Source organism: Lutra lutra, chromosome 12 (genome assembly GCF_902655055.1).
Source record: "Lutra lutra chromosome 12, mLutLut1.2, whole genome shotgun sequence".
In the NCBI taxonomy this organism is placed as follows: domain Eukaryota; kingdom Metazoa; phylum Chordata; class Mammalia; order Carnivora; family Mustelidae; genus Lutra; species Lutra lutra.
In genome coordinates this window covers 27,156,187-27,174,630 of record NC_062289.1, presented here as the reverse complement: position 1 = coordinate 27,174,630, position 18,444 = coordinate 27,156,187, and the positions used below count along the sequence as shown (strand labels likewise).

General features: G+C 40.2%; 1 protein-coding gene and 1 long non-coding RNA gene across 2 annotated transcripts; both read right to left on the bottom strand.

Moving 5' to 3' along the window:
• Window positions 1-475: 475 nt before the first annotated feature.
• IER3IP1 (immediate early response 3 interacting protein 1) lies at window positions 476-17,340 on the bottom strand. Its single transcript, XM_047697194.1, has 3 exons — window positions 17,150-17,340; window positions 2,913-3,014; window positions 476-1,667 (listed from the first exon to the last, which is right to left on the bottom strand). The coding sequence occupies exons 1-3, from the start codon at window positions 17,238-17,240 to the stop codon at window positions 1,612-1,614; spliced, it is 249 nt and encodes an 82-aa protein (XP_047553150.1). The 5' UTR covers window positions 17,241-17,340; the 3' UTR covers window positions 476-1,611.
• Window positions 10,422-12,204, bottom strand: LOC125082054 (uncharacterized). Its single transcript, XR_007121872.1, has 2 exons — window positions 11,113-12,204; window positions 10,422-11,076 (listed from the first exon to the last, which is right to left on the bottom strand). It is a non-coding gene; the product is annotated as an uncharacterized LOC125082054 (long non-coding RNA).
• Window positions 17,341-18,444: the final 1,104 nt, after the last annotated feature.

Genomic DNA, 18,444 nt, shown 5'->3' with positions numbered 1-18,444 from the left:
TTAAAAATTCCGTATGATCTGTGGAGAAATGGGAGTGCTCTCAATTAACTGCATGTATTGAACCTGTTCAGTGACTTAAACTTGGACGCATGAATCGGATCTTTGTAAGGCCAAAGAACACTGCTTCTAGCTGCCAAATATGTTAGTTACTCACATCAGCCAGATAATCAACTAAGAATCCCTGGTACATCTCTTTGGTTCAGCTGCAAGCCTGCAGCCCAGAGATCATCTATCTCTAATTCAGGCATGGCCAATAGGCATTCAGTACCTGCTCCAAAGTTTTAGAAGTAACCATAGTCATGGAATAAAAGTTGCTCTTGAGTCTCCTTGATATAATCAACAATTCAGTTAACTCACTGAAGGAAAAAAAGTGACTGTAATGTTTACTTTCATTAAATCTGTGCTCTGTGATTTTATAGCAAAGAAATGAGATTAATTCAATTAACACTGACAGGTAAGGTACAAAAACAAGTACTTGACTTGGAAATTTAACTTTATTTACAAATGTTCTCCTATAAACAAAGATGCCAATCTATTCCTTTAAACTATTATAACTGGTAGTTTTCAGAAAAAAACATTTACATAATTTTAATCTTCCTGCATAAACTGTATTATGGGATGAGCAAATATGGAATGGTTTAAGAATATAAAAACAAAACGAAAACTTATCTAACATGAATCTCTACTGACAGAATAAAAAATTAAGAATTACACCCCTTAACGTGCTACTCCAGAAAACGGAAATGTCATAATCTAGGGGAGAGGTAAATGCTTCACAATAGTCTTCTTACATAGCACAGTTTAATTGTGACTATTTAGGATAGCTCTTACAGGCTAATATTTAGGCTGATTTTAAAAAATAAAATATTATTGTAAAAAGGGCATAGACTTTTCTACACAGATTTTTCTACCAATGGAAATATGTAGATAGTGATCTGACCTCATCATTCAGGCCAATTAATAAAATAACAAACACATGAAAGAACTTAAAAACACAACCTATGTGACTGACTTACAAAATTAGAATTCTCCCTGAAGTCAGAGAGTATTGCTCATAGTTGCTATAAATTTGAACTTGTCATAGTCGAAATGATACATAGACAAAATAAAGAGTTCAAAGTAAAACTATCCAAATTACTGACTTAATCATTTTATATGTAGTAATTGCTTAAAAAAAAATCCTTTAAATTTATCTAGGAAGATAATCACTCTCACATCATAGCTAAGTCACAAAGAACTTCAAAACTTTGAAAAAAAATTTATCCCTGAGAAAGAACTGAGAGAGAAAAATCTCTAAAAACACACAAGTGACAGTCCTATACCCTCTGAACAATCTTTACCATAAGATGAACTTTTATTAACAATTAGCAATCAAATGTATTCCAGTTCTGGATAGTTACTGCCTCTGATGACCTAAACTTTTTGTAATGAAACTGTAAGTGCAACATTTTTTAAAAAATCAGATAAATAGGGGCTCTGGTTTTATTGTCAGATTTACATTTTTGTCAAGTGCAAGGACGACCAGCGATAACATGTATATTCCAATAATGACCGAAGTAATAACTTCTGCTGGCATCTCTTCTTCTGAGTCTCCATTTCCCCCACTGTTCTTCACCCAAATAATAAAAGTAATACAATGGCAACTGAATTTATGATTATCAATGGCACTGTAAAGAAAAAAAAAAGTTTGTTACTATAAAGAAAATAACAGGAAAAAACTAAGTAATAGTTATTAGCATCCAGGAAGGATGAAAATATCAAATAATATGTCATTCATAACCATGTGGCAAATTGCTGTAACAAAGGAACATGTACTGGATCATAAAATCCAAAATTTATTTTAAAGAGGGCTTGTGTGACTGCGGTAAGGGTCACTGGTACAACTAGATCAATATGGGACATATGTGAATGGTGCTAGTGCAGGGCTGGGAACACAGAAGCACACCAGGCCCAGGCAGAAGCAGACCCATATGGCTGTGACACTTGACATAAGAAATAAAGAACAAAGAATGGGGTGCCTGGGTGATTCAGTGGGATAAAGGATCTGCTTTCCGCTCAGGTCACGATCTCAGGGTCCTGGGATCGGGCCCCGCATCCTGCTGAGCAGGGAGCCTGCTTCCTCCTCTCTGTCTGCCTGCCTCTCTGCCTACTTGTGATCTCTGTCTGTCAAGTAAATTAAAAAAAAAAAAAATTCTTAAAAAAAAAAGAAAAGAACAAAGAAGATTCCACAGTTTCACCACTAAATTAAGAGTGAACTTATTTACCATTCTATCCAAAGTTGTGATCAAAAGACCTAACAAAGAGGGAGACACAGAGAAACCCTAATTTTAATGGTTTTAAATAGAAATTTTGAACCCTTCTCTCTCCAGTTGCTCTAAAATACTATCCAATAGAGATGCCAGAGTGGCTCAGTCAGTTAAGCATCTGCCTTCAGCTGACGTGGATCGAGTCCCATGTCAGGCTTCTTGCTTAGCGGGGAACCTGCTTCTCTCTCTGCCTGCTGTTCCCCCTGCTTGTGCTCTCTCTGAGAAATAAATAAAATCTTTAAAATAATATCCAATAGACTGGCAGATATGGGACCTTTATTTTCCTCTCAAAAGCCTTCTAGGACTCTAGATGATGTCACTACTTGAAGCAACATAAATTTCAAAACGTAAGAACACTGCTTTGAAGTCTGAGAGGCAACACGTGAACCGATATACCATTGAGCATTCCATTCGCATCAAGTGGTTTAGATGGAAGTAAGAGGCAAAACTAAAAAAAGAAAATCAGTAACTTCTACAGTAAACCCAGGCTGAAGAGAAAAAAACTTCACTACAAAAATGGTGATAGTATTCACACTCAGAAGCTTTGCTACTTAAACACCACAAAATTAAAACTTAAAAGAGTCTATCACTAGTTTTTCTTCTTACCTCTCATCACAGTTCTTACAGATCGAATAAGGTTCATTAGCTGAGATTTAATTCCTGGCTCCTCTCCGAATCCACCAATTCCCTGGTCTGCTCCCCAGCCAACTGCATAATATAAAAATGATTAGCTGTGTTAAAATTTATTATGCACTTGCCTTGCTCCCTCATTAGTCATCTTCTAAAAGATTAGCTTGAGACTTTGTTAAAGACATAAAATATAGTCATCTGACTTAAAAGTTACCACACTGATTAAATATTGTATAATATGTTTTTTACTTTTGATAGCAACAATCTTATTTCATTTCCACACTGATTTTATAAAATAAACTACAGTCTGAATTACTCCACAGCATGTAATTCCGTGAAGATGATTGTTTTGACACCCTGATTGGCTTTTTCCCTTTTTTTCAAACAAAACATTTTCAGGTCAGAACTGAAAACCAAGGCATACTGTCAAACTCGATAATTAGCTCAATTCAGCATTTATAAAATCTCACCCAATGAGCAGTATAAAAATGTTGTAGCTGAGACACACTAACTACATTCCTTGGGGAAAAGTGAATGCAAACGTGCTCACGGCTTGCTTAGGCTTTCAGAGCGTGGTCCGTCCTGCCAACTGGGGCGTATCTTTCCCCCTTCATCACTCTCCTCATTTCTCCACTTCAGCTGTGCCATTTAGCCTACTACCCCACTTATTCTCTGTAGAAGAGTCTTTTACCTTCTTCTGTGTCACTTTCCTCATATTATACATCATTATTTCTTCATCTTTATCTGCTAGTTCTTTCTTTACTGCCCTACATTCTGCTAAAGGCCTACAAGTCCTCATTTCTGCAACTCATCCTTCTCTGGCTGGCATTTCAGGACCACTTTTCATATCTTACATTACATTGTTTTGTATCTCTGATGACTCTAGGGCTTACTTGCCGACATGCTGGCCCTTAAACTTGGAGATGATCTTTATTTTATACATGAAAGAACCAGGTCTCAGGAAACAAGACTGAACTTCATTTAATCAACTTTTATTTGGTCAACATAAAAGTCAAGAAAGGGTTGGCTTGCTTCTTTGGTCACATCAACGCTGAGATTTATTGTGGGATAAAACTACTTGTAAATTCAAGTTCACAAAAGAGGTGATTTGTGTGGACTCACGCTCCCCCCTTCGAGGCCTAGCTCAGGCTCTTCTGACAAGCCACTGCAGTCCACAGGGCTGTCACTCGTTGTGCTCCCACACTGCAGCCACCATCACAGTAGTTTCGATCAGCCTCTCTGACGTCTCTCAAGACTCTCTGAGCAGATGCCTCGGGAATCTAGCTGTCTTGACTCCTTGCACTTTTTCGCTTACAGGGTTAGATCTATCCACCACCCGATCATGCGATGATCCCCACTGCCTACTGAATATAGTCCAAACTCCTGAAACTGACATTCTAGCCCTATAGCCCACCACAACCTTCCAAGAATTCCTATTCACACTCGATGCCCAGATGCCCACTAATCGTGCTACATGCTAAAGGGAGCTTCTGAATCTAGGTGTGACTTCATCCCGAAGGCCTCTCCTAGTTCCCTCTCATATCATAAAAGCCTTCTTTCTCTTTGCTCCCCAAATAACCTCCTAATCGTAGTGACTGTTCTCCTTGGTTAGCTGTTTTCAAGTGTCTCATTAGACTATAAAATCCTGGAAGACGGGGACCAAATTTAGTCTTTCTTCACCTTCCCACTCTCCGGCACCCCCACCCCACAGCAAGTACTTAGTAAATGTTTGTGGAATTGAAGTGAATAATGGTCAACTAAGTTAATCTGGGACAAGGTGAAATAAGGTAAATTTTCGGATCACAGTTCCAAAGAACTCTATTTCTGAATTTTTATGACACAATAAGTTATAATATGAACAGATATTCCACTATAGCTTTAGGAGATGAAGACAGAAATCTTCCATATTAAATGTACACATCCATCCAAGCTAAACGCAATTTTAGAAAATAGACCTGCATCTTGACTGGGCAACATCACCCTCCTACTTCAGGATCGACTCTGTCCAGCAAGCAAATAAACTGCCACTTCTCCAACACCCACTTCTACTCCACTACGAGTTTTACCACCATGCTTTTCCTCCAAACAACTGTCTCATTGTTCTGATAGCTCAATCAGCACTGCCCACCAAATGGCAGTCCTCTTTTTGTAAATCTTAAGTTCAAACTGTAGCATGAGCCTTCACCTACTTACAGTGTGGTAAAAACTATTTCATATTCCTCTCTAGATGTAGAGGACACACAAAATGACCACCCACCATCAGCTGTGTCAGTTTCCAACCTGCATAACTGCAACAGAAGATTTCTGTGAGAAACCCACACCGCTGGGATAACTTACTTACAGAAACTTCTTTAAGAGCTCTGTACAATAGGGGCGCCTGGGTGGCTCAGTGGGTTAAGCTGCTGCCTTCGGCTCAGGTCATGATCTCAGGGTCCTGGGATCGAGCCCCACATCGGGCTCTCTGCTCAGCAGGGAGCCTGCTTCCTCCTCTCTCTCTGCCTGCCTCTCTGCCTGCTTATGATCTCTGTCTGTCAAATAAATAAATAAATAAAATCTTTAAAAAAAAAAAAAAAAAAGAGCTCTGTACAATAAAAAAGCAGTGTGGTGCTGGTTCAACCTGATGGGGTCAGGGAGGAAAAAGTTAACTCTGACCCTCCTGGGGTCCCTGACTAGGTCTGAAAATTACACTGATAAAGGGTGCCTGGGGGGCTCAGTCAGTTGACGGAGTGTCTGACTCTTTATTTTCGTTCAGTTCATGAACTCAGGGTTGTGGGACTAAGCCCCGCCATCTCTCCCTCTCTCTTGTTCTTTCAAAATAAATGAAGTATTTTAAAAAACAGAGAAAATTACACTGATAAAAACAGATACATAGGAAAAAGCATACAAATTCTATTAACTTTTCACATGTACATGGGAGCCTTCAGAAGAGAAAGTAGACCTAAAGAAATGATTACAGCAGAAAGCTTTTGAGACATTTTTGAAGAACTGATAAGACAAAGGAGTTTGAACTGGGAGTGGGGGGCAATAAATGGTGGAAAAGTAACAAGATTTGTTTTTACAGCCTTCCTATCTGGTGATAAGGATGTCTCCGCTCCTCCTGATACAGGGAGGGTACCTTTCACATGGGAGATTAAGCACCAGGCTTTGAGAAAAGAGGGCAAGGGGAGATGGGAGCAGACAGTGAGAGTGACCTTCCTGCTTCTGCCATTTTCTTGAGCTCCTTCAGCTTAAGATACTCAATATTGCCAAGGTGTCATATTTTGGGGCAGCATGTCCTAAACCTTGAACCTCATCAATGGATATACATTTTTATCTTAGCTTTGTCCTGAAACCCTCCTAAAAATGACAATAAAGGATATATGTTAACAAAAGAGAAGTCTCCATGCAAGAGAAGTCAATCAAACTTTGGACATTAAAAAATAAATGAAGAAGGGTAACTGACCTAGCCGAGAAAGCGGATACCTAAACTCTGCAGGGAGCACACAATACAACACTGGGGAAACTCCTGCTGAGAATGAGAACCCTGGGAAGGTGAGAGAAATCTCAAAGTGCCAATGTGGGCAACAGGGGCGAAAAACAGGAGGACTCACTGAAGATGTACCTAAAAGCGGTTAGCTCCCCCCTGCCCTCCCATCTCCTTTCCTAGACTTGACTGATGGAAGAGTATGCCTCTCACTACATCAAAGACAAGAAGTTTACTCTCACCAGAGAACCACAGAAGCTCTGGTCTTGGGGACATCCACTATGAGTGGACGGAATGAAAGTCTGCACACCAAAGTGTCAGACTCTTACCCATCTCCTTTGCTTGTCTCTAAGTCTGATCATATAACACTTACATTCTGCAGGCAAGAAGTTAGAAAATTACTTGGAAACTGTCCAGCTCCCCAAGAAGAAAGACTTCAGATACTGACACTGGGAGGTGAAGGGAAGGGTCAACAAGACAAATTCTTTAAACACCAGTGAGACCCACTAGTAAACAAGTCCCAACCACACAGCACAGCTTCCAATGAACCCCTCTGTGCCCTACACTTAAAAATGGACTGTCAGGGGGCACCTGGGTGGCTCAGTCATTGAGTGACTGCCTTTGGCTCAGGTCATGATCCCAGGGTCCTGGGATTAAGCCCCGAATTGGGCTCCCTGCTCGGCGGGAAGCCTGCTTCTCCCTCTTCTACTCCCCCTGCTTGTGTTTCCTCTCTCTCTGTGCCTCTATCAAATGAATTAATAAAAATCTTTAAATTAAAAAAAAAAAGAACTGTCAGAAGAAACAATCCTTAACATGGATGACAGCAAAAATAGAAAAAGGAAACTTTGAGGAAGAGACAAAGTAAGAAGTCAAAGACAGTATTTTTACTATTTTTTTAAAGTGACTGGTTTATACTTTATTTTTTTAAGTTAATCTCTATGCCTAACCTGGTCTCAAACTCACAACCTCAAGATCAAGCATCGTCTGCTCTACCGACTGTACCAGCTAGGCGCCCCAGGAGAAAATATTTTTAAAAATGAATATCCATAGAGAGTAAAGCTACTGTACCTATGAAACAAGAATAGGATGACAAAAAAAAGGAACATTAAGAAATTAAGACAGAGCCCTTGTTCTTGCTACATTAGCCTAAGAAGTTCGAGAGGTTGACAGATTAAGTTGAGGAAACCTATTAGACAAGGCTAAAGGAAAAAGAAGAATATCAACCCATCAAAATAACTAGAGTTTCAGAGAGAAGAAAGAACAGACAAGAAGAAACATCAGAGAAATATTAAGAGATAATATTGCAGAACTGAAGGACATGAGCCTTTAAGCCAAAAGGACCCAATGAGAGAACAGCCCAATTCAAAAAAAAAAAAAAAGGCCCATATGTTGCCACATTTTTGTAAAATCTCAGCCTCTGAAGACAAAGAGAACACCTTAAAAGCTTTCAGAGAGACAACTCAGGTTGTACAAATAATCAGAAACAGAATGGTATCAGACTTCTTTATGTCAATACTGGAAATGAGTAAAGTGAAAAATGTCTTCAAAATTCTGAAGAAAAATTAGTTCCAATCTAGAATTCTATACCAAACCACAAATCAACTAGAGGAAAGACATCACTGTTTTTTATTGTTCAGCTGTGAGCAATATTCAGTGACAGTGATATAAATATGGAATACCAATATTGCCAATAATTGGTTGGAGATAAGATGGGGGAAAGGAAATGTGTGCGTACTTGGGCTCCCACAAGCACAAATGTGCTGCTGATGGTATAATTATACTAAGCCCTTCCACAGCAGTAAGTCAGTGAACTTGGAAGGGTTGAAAATAACTGCTTTTGAGAAACGGGGCTCCGGCTGAAGAGAGATGGGGCAGAAGGCTTCTTTCTATCTTTCTTAACAAAGAGAAGAGCTTTTTGACTTTAACAACCACACACACACATATACATTGCTTTGATAAAAAGGAAAATGAAATTTAAAAAGCAAGCCTGTAAAGATGCTTACCCACTGGAGAAATCCCTATGCAATTAGGCCTTCCTCTCCAGGGCATGAACACACTGAGGGCAGGGACAAGGTCTACAAGTGGGAAGGTTTCATCCACGAGTCACTCTGAATATTTAAAATTATGTTTTAAAACCAGCTTTAAATTTTATTTCTGGTTTCATTTCCTTCACTTGCTTTTTTAGAATTATCATTGCTAAAATTATCAAGCCTTTCCACCCACAGCCACAATCTCAGATGGTAAAAAGGACTTGTTTTCAGTATGTTATGGATCATGCACTCAATTTTTGTTAGAAAGCATAATTTCCACACACACAAACACACACTGGAATACATCTCAGCCAAAAAAAGGGATGAGATAATGCCATTTAAGACGGCATTCTGGGCCTCGAGGATATTATTATAAGTAAAATAAGTCAGTCTAAGAATGACAAATACCATAGGATGAATGAGCAAAAAGCATAATCAGATATATAAATACAGAGAATAAACTGATGGTTTCTAGAGAGGAGGAGAGTGGGGGGGATGGGCAGAATGGATGAAGGGGAGAAGGAAGTACAGGCTCTCATTTATGGAATGAGTACGTCGTTGAGTACGTCGTGAGAATAAAAGGCACTGAATAAGGAATGCAATCAATGATATTTTAAGAGTGATCTACTGATGGACTGGGACAAATGGTAAGTACACTTGTGGTGACACAGCATAATGTATAAATCTGTCAAACCATTATGTTGTACACCTGAAATTAATGTAACATTGTGTGTCAATTACTCAAATAAACCAAGCAACAAGAAAAAAGAAAAAAGAAAGCATAATTTCCAACAATCTTTTTTTCTTTTACACCTGTTTCAAAAATGTCTGAATGAATGTTTTTACATAGTAAGTGGAGTGACTGCCAGAAAAAAATGTATTTTCCAACACTGAATAACTGCTCTTCAACAAAACAGGATAAAACTACAATATTGGGAGTTCCATATTTTAAGCATCAGCATCGAAGTATTTTTATTTTTATTTTTTTTTTTTTTTTAAGATTTTATTTATTTGTCAGAGAGAGAGAGGGAGAGAGCGAGCGAGCACAGGCAGACAGAGTGGCAGGCAGAGGCAGAGGGAGAAGCAGGCTCCCTGCTGAGCAAGGAGCCCGATGTGGGACTCGATCCCAGGACGCTGGGATCATGACCTGAGCCGAAGGCAGCTGCTTAACCAACTGAGCCACCCAGGCGTCCCAGCATCGAAGTATTTTTAAAAGTATTAAGTTACCAGTTAATTTTAGCCTAGTCTCTATTCTCATGCCACCAGAATGAAAACTAAATTCTGGGCAGAGAGAGTAAATCATTTGTTTAGATATTCCATGGACAAACACAAAGGTGACAAGTAAAGGACCAGATGCCATGGATTATCTTTTACTATAACAAATAGTTCTCTCTCCAACTGGTATTTAGGGAAGTTGTTTTTCTAAGGAAACTGGTCAAAGCTTTAGAGAGTTTTGCTTTTTTTTTTTTTTTTTTTTTAAGAAGAAAGATTTAATTCTGCTACTCTCTTGACACTTCTTCCATTGCTAGAGAACAAATGGTAAGACCAGCCACCACTGGTTACTGCCATAATTTCAGGAAGAGAATTAAATATAAAAAGTGACTTACTGCAAATACCAAAAATGTTCTTCTGCCCAGACTTCAAGTCATATACAAAATGGCAATCCATACAGATTCAGACAACAACCCTCAGCCAGATACTTTCTCAAGAAAAGTACAAGTATTAGTATAGTTAGTGTTAGTATCAAAAGTATTAATACAGTTTTAAGAGCTGGCTGACCCTGTTTCTGTACGTGCAAAAGAACTAAGTGTGCTTCACTTTGTCAGTGTCACCAAGTTTGCATGGGAATCAAATGCTATCTCCAGAATAAAGAATTCTGCTAACATAAAGCTCAAAATATTACCTTGATCTGGTATATTTGGATCAATGTAATTAATTTCCAACACAACATAAAACTGTTTAATCTGGGATGAAATTCAACAAACGTTTTCCCGGAGTATACATTTACAGAGAAGTTTTTTTTACATGTCTACATGGTTTTCTCAATGTTCTATAAGCTGCCATGCTCATATCATGACTATCCATACACGGCCAGTAGAATGCCTTGCTCATTTCTCTATATTTATGCACACCTGATTTACTGTTTAACATCTACCTCCCTTAGGAATTCTCCATCCATTACTTGGACTCATACAGCTCTCACTACTCTAAACTCTAATGTTACACTGGCTCTGGTGCAGTCATTTAAACCCTGAATCAGTAATACCTTGTAATATTTTAACTATTTGCTATGGACTGAACTGTGTCTCCCCCCAAATTTCTGTGTTGAAGCCTATGTGGAGGTGGGGTCTTAAGGAGGTAATTACAGTTAAATGGATCTTAAGGGTAGGGCCCTAATCTGATAGGGCTGTGGCCTTACAAAAAAAAAAAAGGAAGAGAGAGCTCTTGATTCCTCCCCGCTCCCTCCACCTAGCCATGTGAGGACACAGTTAAGAAAGTGGCCATCTGCAAACCAGCAAGATAGCCCTCTCCAGAACTTTACCTGATCTTAGACTTCCAGCTTCCAGAACCAGGAGAAAACAATTTCTGTTGGTTAAGCTACCCAGTCTATGATACTTTGTTCCGGCAGCGAGAGCTGACTCATACGCTATTTCATATATGAAATGAGAGCTGACTCATACACTATTTCATATATGAAATGTTTCTTTTGTAGCACTCATAAATGCTACTGGATAGATCTGTCAACTGGATCCATAGCCAGCACCATAAACAAAAACTAGTAAGAATAATTTTTACAGGTATTAAAATTCACTTTGTGCGTGTATTTTTTTTTCTTGTGCAGAAAGGGATTTTGCATCATTGTGGAACACTAGAAGAAACACAATCTGCATTACAGTCAAAATATTAAACTATTTGTACAAACATACAGTTCTCAAATCAGGAGTTGCAACAATATGATAATGTTAACATTATTCAGTTATTTAGAAGATATTCACTGACTGATGGAATTGAAAAAATGAGAGAATCCTTGTCATTAGTCTATTGGGGAAGACCACAAAGGAACTGCAGTGGGGCTACAGCCCATGGAATAGGTCAAGGATGGCTTCTGGGAGAGGCAAATGGCAGAGATAGGCCTTAAAGAAGTCTAAGGTAGTGCTCGCTTCGGCAGCACATATACTAAAAAAAAGAAGTCTAAGGTAAGTCAAGGTCACTAAAGGCAGAGATAGTATGTGTAAAGCTCAGTAGCAAAGAAAAGCACCATGGTAAGAATGACACACAAGGTAAAATACTGGGGAAGGGCAAAAGGGAAGGACAGAGAAGGGATACATTATGATGAGCTTGTCAGTCACACAAGGTGGTCTGACTTTTATTTTGGAGGCTATGAATATTAAAGAACTCAGGAATTTGAAACCACTGAGAAACATGTGCAGCTTCTCTTAGAAGGTAAAACAAAGAGAAACAAATCTGGAGGGAGGGTGACTAGTGAGGAGGTTACTATAAAAATCTAGGCAAGAGTTAATTAAGAGCCTACATAAACAATATTTAACAAATACTTAAAATATTTTAAAATTCTATTTTAAAACACACTTAGATATTTCACTTTTTATTTTTTATAGTAATCCCTATACACAACATGTGCTGTGAACTCACAACCCCAAGATCGAGTCACATGGTCCTCTGAGTCAGGCAGGCACCCCTGAATTAAGAGAGATTTTTTTTTTTTAAGTTGGCTCCATGACCAATATGGGGCTTGAACTCGGGACCCTGAAATCAGGAGTGGCATGTCTCCTGACTGGGCCAGCCAGGTACCCCTTAGATACTTTACAGCTTGGGGCACCTGGGTGGCTCAGTGGGTTAAAGCCTCTGCCTTTGGCTCAGGTCATAATCCCAGGGACCTGGGATCCAGCCCCGCATTGGGCTCTCTGTTCAGCAGGGAGCTTGCTTCCTCCTCTCTCTCTCTCTGCCAACCTCTCTGCCTACTTGTGGTCTCTGTCAAATAAATAAATAAAATCTTAAAAAAAAAAAAAAAATTTAAAACAACAGCTTACCCCCTTAGACAAGCCAAGGTAGTGTTTTCCCATAGTTCTGGGACCATATTCAAAATACATGTTCAGATAAAATATCTGTACTACTTCTGGAGAGAGGAGGAAATGAAGACAAAGTTCTAGGGGGCAAAGTATTAACATTTCTGGGCCATTCCAACAGTTTGTAGCAATGATTTTCATTTGGGGCACAAAGCTAAGTCACCTGCAGAAATTTTGGAAAAGACACAGCTGAACTTCACTTCTGGAAAATTTAAATGCACGTCTGGAATAAGGTCTAGGCGTTGTATTCTCTTTCAAGATCATTTTGGGAATTCTGGGTCCATTTCCTTTAGGAGCAACTGTCAGTTTCTGCAAAAAGCCAACTGGGATTTTGATAGACTGCATTAAATCTGTAAATCAATAATATTAAGTATTATCATTTTTTTTTTTTTAAGTCAGAGAGAAAGTTAGCACAAGCAGGGGGAGTGCAGGCAGAAAGAGAAGCAGGTTCCCCACTGAGCAAGAAGCCCCATCTGGGACTTGATCCCAGGACCATAGGATCATGACCTGAGCTGAAAGCAGCCGCTTAACCAGCTGAGCCACCCAGGGGTCCCTAACTATTGTCATCTTAATGATATTAAGTCTTCTGATCCATGAACATGGATGTCTTTATTTTCTTTAATTCCCTTTAAGAATATTTTTATTCTTTAATTCTATTCAATAATGCTTTATATTTTTCAGAGTACAAGATTTGCTCCTCTTCTGTTAAATTTATCCTTAAGTATTTTGTTATTTATATTGTAAGTGAAATTGTTTCTTTAATTTCAATTGTTCATTGTTCATGTATAGAAAAACAATTTGCTCCTGACCTCATATCCTGCACTCTTACTGGACTCATTTATTCATTCTAATAGGTTTTTAGTGACCCAAAGTGTTCCTCAAAAAATTAAAAATAGAACTACTGGGGCATCTGGGTGGTTCAGTTGGTTAAGCATCCAGCTCTCGGTTTTGGTTCAGGTTGTGATCTCAGGGTCACGAGATCTCACTCAGGCTGGCTCCCTGCTCAGTGGGGAGTGTTTGAGATTCTTGCTCCCTCTCCCCACCACCCCCCTCCACTCATAGGTGCACGCTCTCTTTCTCAAATAAATAAATCTTTTAAAATATATATATTAAAAATAGCACACTACCATATGATCTGGCAATTGCACTACCGAGTATTTCTTCAAGGGATGAAATCACTATCCTGAAGAGATATTTGTACTCCTATGTTCACTGCGGCATTATTCAGAATAGCCAAGACATGGAAACAGTCTAGGTGTGCCCTGACAGATGAAAGGGAAAAGAAAATGTTGTGTATATATTAAATGGAATATTATTCGGCCATAAAAAAGAGAAACCTGCCATTTGTGACATGAGTAAATCTGGAGGGTATTACAGTAAGTGAAATAAGCCAGACAAATATTATCTTACTTATATGAGGAATCTCAGAACATCAGACTCTTGGGCACAGAGAGTAGTATGGTGGTTGCCATGGGTTGAGTGGTGAGGGAAATGGAAAATTCCTGGTCTAAAGGTACGACCTTTCAGTTATAAGATGAGTAAGTTCCAGGGATCTAATGTACGGCATGGTGACCACAGTTAAAAATACTGTACTGTATACCTAAAAGTTGGGCTGAGAGGAAATTTTAGATGTTCTTATCCCCACAACACAGCCAAATTATAATTATGTGAGGTGGAGAACAGTAACTGTGGTAAGCGTTTTGTAGAATATATATGTTTCGCATGATCACTGTTCACTTTAAATTATACAATGTTATACAGGCCTACCTTGTTTCCCTTTACGGCACTTCCCAGATAGTGTGTTCTTCACAAACTGAAGGTTTATGGCAATCCTGTGTCAAGCAAATCTATCGGTGCCACTTTTCCAACAGCTCACTTTTTGTCTCAGTCACATTTTGGTAATTCTCACAGCATTGCAAAATTTTTCATTATTACTGTTATTTGTTATGGTGATCTCCCTTTTATCACTTTCTACCCACTTCTCAAACATTCCAATTTGGATTTTATCCACTGTTGTAACTGCTTGTGTAAAATCACCAATGACTTCTATTACCCTGAAACCTTAGGATATTTTCTAGCCTTTTCTGATTTCCCTGAACATTCCCCTGCTGTATCATGTCTCCTTGACTTCTGTGAAACCCCACTGTCTAGATTTTCCCATTTCTCTTGTTTTGCTCACTCATCAATTTCTCCTGTCCGTTCTTCCAGCTCTACCTACACATTAAATATTGGAAGAGATTCTGGGACTGTCCTGGTCACCAATTCTCCTTGTACGGTATTCTTTCCCTGAGCAATTTCATCTCTTCATATGGCTTCATTTATCATCTGTGGTTGACAAGCTCAAATTCAATCTCCACTGTGGCTCTTGCTTAAATTCTACAGACTTAACTCCAACTGACTATCCTACACTTCCACTCACATATCTCACAGAAATCTCAAACTCACCGTGTCCAAAACTTATTTCACTATCTTTTCCCCTTTTTACCCACCACTGCTGCCCTCATTTTTCTTCCAGTACTCTCTACCTTGGTAAAGGTACTATGCTTCACTCAGTTGCTAATTCAGAAAACCTAGAGATCTTTGACTTTTTCCTCTCCCTCATTCCTAATGTCTAATCAGTGAAATTCTGCCTTTTCTATCTTTAAAATATCTTCTGATTTATATAGTCTCCTAGGATTACCTTAACAAAATGCCACAAACTGGATGGCTTAGCAGAAATTTATTTTCTCATGGTTCTGGAGACCAAAATCAAGGGGTTAGAAGAGTTGGTTCCTTTTGTGGGCTCTGAAGATCTCATCCATGCCTCTCAATGCTGCTGGTAGTTAGTGGCAATCCTTGGCATTCTCTGGCTTCTCGCTCCATCGCTCTAGTCTCTTCCTCTGTTGTCATTTGGCCTTCTTCCCCTATGTTTTTGTATCTCTCTCTCCTTACATGGACGCATCACCGGATCTAGGACCATCCTAATCCAGTGTGACCTTATCTCAACTTGATTACATCTGCAAAGACCCAATTTCCAAATAAGGTCACCTACATAGGTACCAAGGGTTAGGACTTCAATGTATCTTTTGGAGGGACACAATTCAACCCCCACATATCTTCTACTTTTCTGTATTCTATAGTAGTGAGGAGATGGACTTTTGAGTCAGAATGCCTTGGTAAATCCTAGCTCTGTCACTTTCTGTGTGATCATAGAAAAGTTACCTACTCTTCTTTTGTACTTCTGGTTTCCCATCTGCAAAGTGGGGATGAAAACAGTACCTATCGCATAGGGTTGTTGTGAGGGTCATACAAGTTAATATATATGTAAAGCACTTGATACAGATCCTGGTATGTGGTATTAAGTGTTAGTTATTACTATTATTGTACCCACTCAACTGATGTTATACCCACCATTCTACTTGCCCTGTTTGGAATGGTGCTTCCCACACCCATTATTCTACCTTTCCAATCTGTTCTCCACACTGCAGTAAGGCTCTTGCAAATAACACAAATCCGATCATGTCTCTGCCCTGCTTAAAACTTTAAAACTTCATTTTCACCTGCCCCATTTTTCACAAGAGCTCTTACTCCTCACCCTCCCAACCCTTCACCTAATTAATGCTTACGCACTTATTAGATTTTGGGTTAAACACACTTCCTCCACAAAGCTTTCAAAGATTCACAAGTCAGTGCTTCCCTGCACTTCTCTTTCATAATATTCTGCATACTTGTCATTGTTACTGGCTTGTTTTTTACTTAACTTTCATTAGAAGAGCAAATGACTGCTGTAACCTCACCTCCTAATTACATCGGCTAGGCACAAAATTTGTGCTCAGTAAATCTGAAGGAATAAATGAAATGAATCAATCTTGCTCATGGGACTGGGTTTCCGTGACTCAGAGAGACATATTTGGCATACTTACAAATGACGGTGTATTCTGTGATTAGGTATACTTGCGCAAATGATGCACCTCGTGCAGTATCCTGTCTTAATTTTGCCTCATACAGCAATTAGTGGTCCGCCCAGGATGGCATGGAAATCGCCGTATTGTGTGGGATGAGAGGCATAATTGTGTCTTCATCTTAGTATTCTTTGATTCTAGCCTGGCACACTGAAGACATCCAATAAACTGGGCTGAATAAACTTCTCTTGGAACGTGGGTGTCTGGATGCCATGATAATCTGAACACCATCCCCTTCCACCTAGCCTCAAACACCAAGAATCCCCATGGCCCTCCATCAGTTCATTCTTCAATTGCCCGTGCTCCAAAATGAGCCACGCCCCTCCCTCTGTAACTAAAACCTCAGACCCCAGGTTCCTGATCATTAAAAGCGATCACAGAGGAGGGCATTAAATTACTAAGCTAAACCAATCGCAGTCAGAGGCGTCCCTGGCTCTTCTCTATACCCCTTCCCATGCCAACTCCCGGGGTCCCGCACACAGGCGACATCTGTTCATCTTCGTCCCGCTGTTGAGCTCAAACTCGGTGAGACGGGAAGTGGCTCGGATTCCTCCCTCCAAGGAAGGGCCGCCAAGAGTGGAGTCCTCCGGCTCCCGTCGGTCGCGGCCCAGGGTCTCCCCTCCCGCGGCCCACCTCTGCTCCGCACCCCCAGGGCTCCGCCGCCCCCTCAGCCCGGCCCTGCGGTCCCACTCACTGTTCTTGAGGAAGCGCTCCTCGTGCAGCACCGCGATGGCATTGACGCAGAGCAGGGCCGCCTGCAGCAGCGAATACAACGTAAAGGCCATGGCCTCCCGGAGCCGCCCCGAGGCCCAACTGATCTTTCTCCCGCCGCCGCAGGGGACGTGGCGCCGCCACGGCCGGAGCTCTCCTACGGGAGCCGGGGAGGCCCCAAACGCGCTCTCCCGGAAGCTCCGCCCCGACCCGCCTAAGACCCGCCCCTTACGTCAGCGAGACGCGTGTGATCGGCTGTCCAGACCTCCGCAGTCCAGGGTAGGAGCCAGACACGCGTGGCTGCTGAATGCTAGAAACGTGGCTGGTCGCACTTGAGGTGCTCAAGTGTGTAAGAGTGTACACACCGGATTTCAAGGACTTAGGACGAAAACAACGTAAAACCTCCCATTAATTTTAAAATATTGGTTACATGTTAAAATGATATTTTGAATATATTAGGTAAATAAATCGAATAATTAGCATAACTTTTACTGTAGGGGCGCCTGAGTGGCTCAGTCGGTTAAGTGTCTGCCTTGAGCTGGGGTCACGATCCCAGGGCCCCAGGATGGAGCCCCTTTTCTGGTTCCCTGCTCAGCGGGGAGCCTGCTTCTCCCTCTCCTTCTGTTGCTCCCCGTGTTTGTGCCCTCTCAAAAATAAATAAAATCTTTTTTAAAAAATTAACTTCTACTGTTTACTTCTACGTTTTTCTTTTCTTTCTTTTTTTTTTCTTTTTTACTGTGGCCAAGAGGACATAGATAATGGCATGTGAGGCTTGCACAGTATTTCAGTTAGACAGCACTGTACCAGATGCTCCTGAGAGCTGCATGGGATATTAATATTCCTATTTTACAGATAAAGAAACAGAGGCTTTGGCAAATAAGTGTCTTTTTTAAGTAAAAAAAATGACATGTACTAAAATCACTCAGTGAGAAACATTCTCTCCGTGATTAAACTAGCCAGTCTCCTCTAAACCCTCTTATCAATTACATCTCAACCTCAGCCTATTAAAAACTACAAATTCTCAACACAAATTATTTAATCCACTCTCCTAGCCCTGCATTAAATGACTTAAACAAACAGTAACATAGTTTCTAACAGCTCAAGGCCAAATCCCTAGGATGAACCCAGGCTCCCTTCAAGTGTCTGCCAAAGAAAACTCAATACTGCCAAAAGAATTTACTATTTGTTCTAGCCAACCTGAAAATAGGCCCCTGACCATATAGTCCATATATACTATGGAGTATTATGCCTCCTTCAGAAAGGATGAATACCCAACTT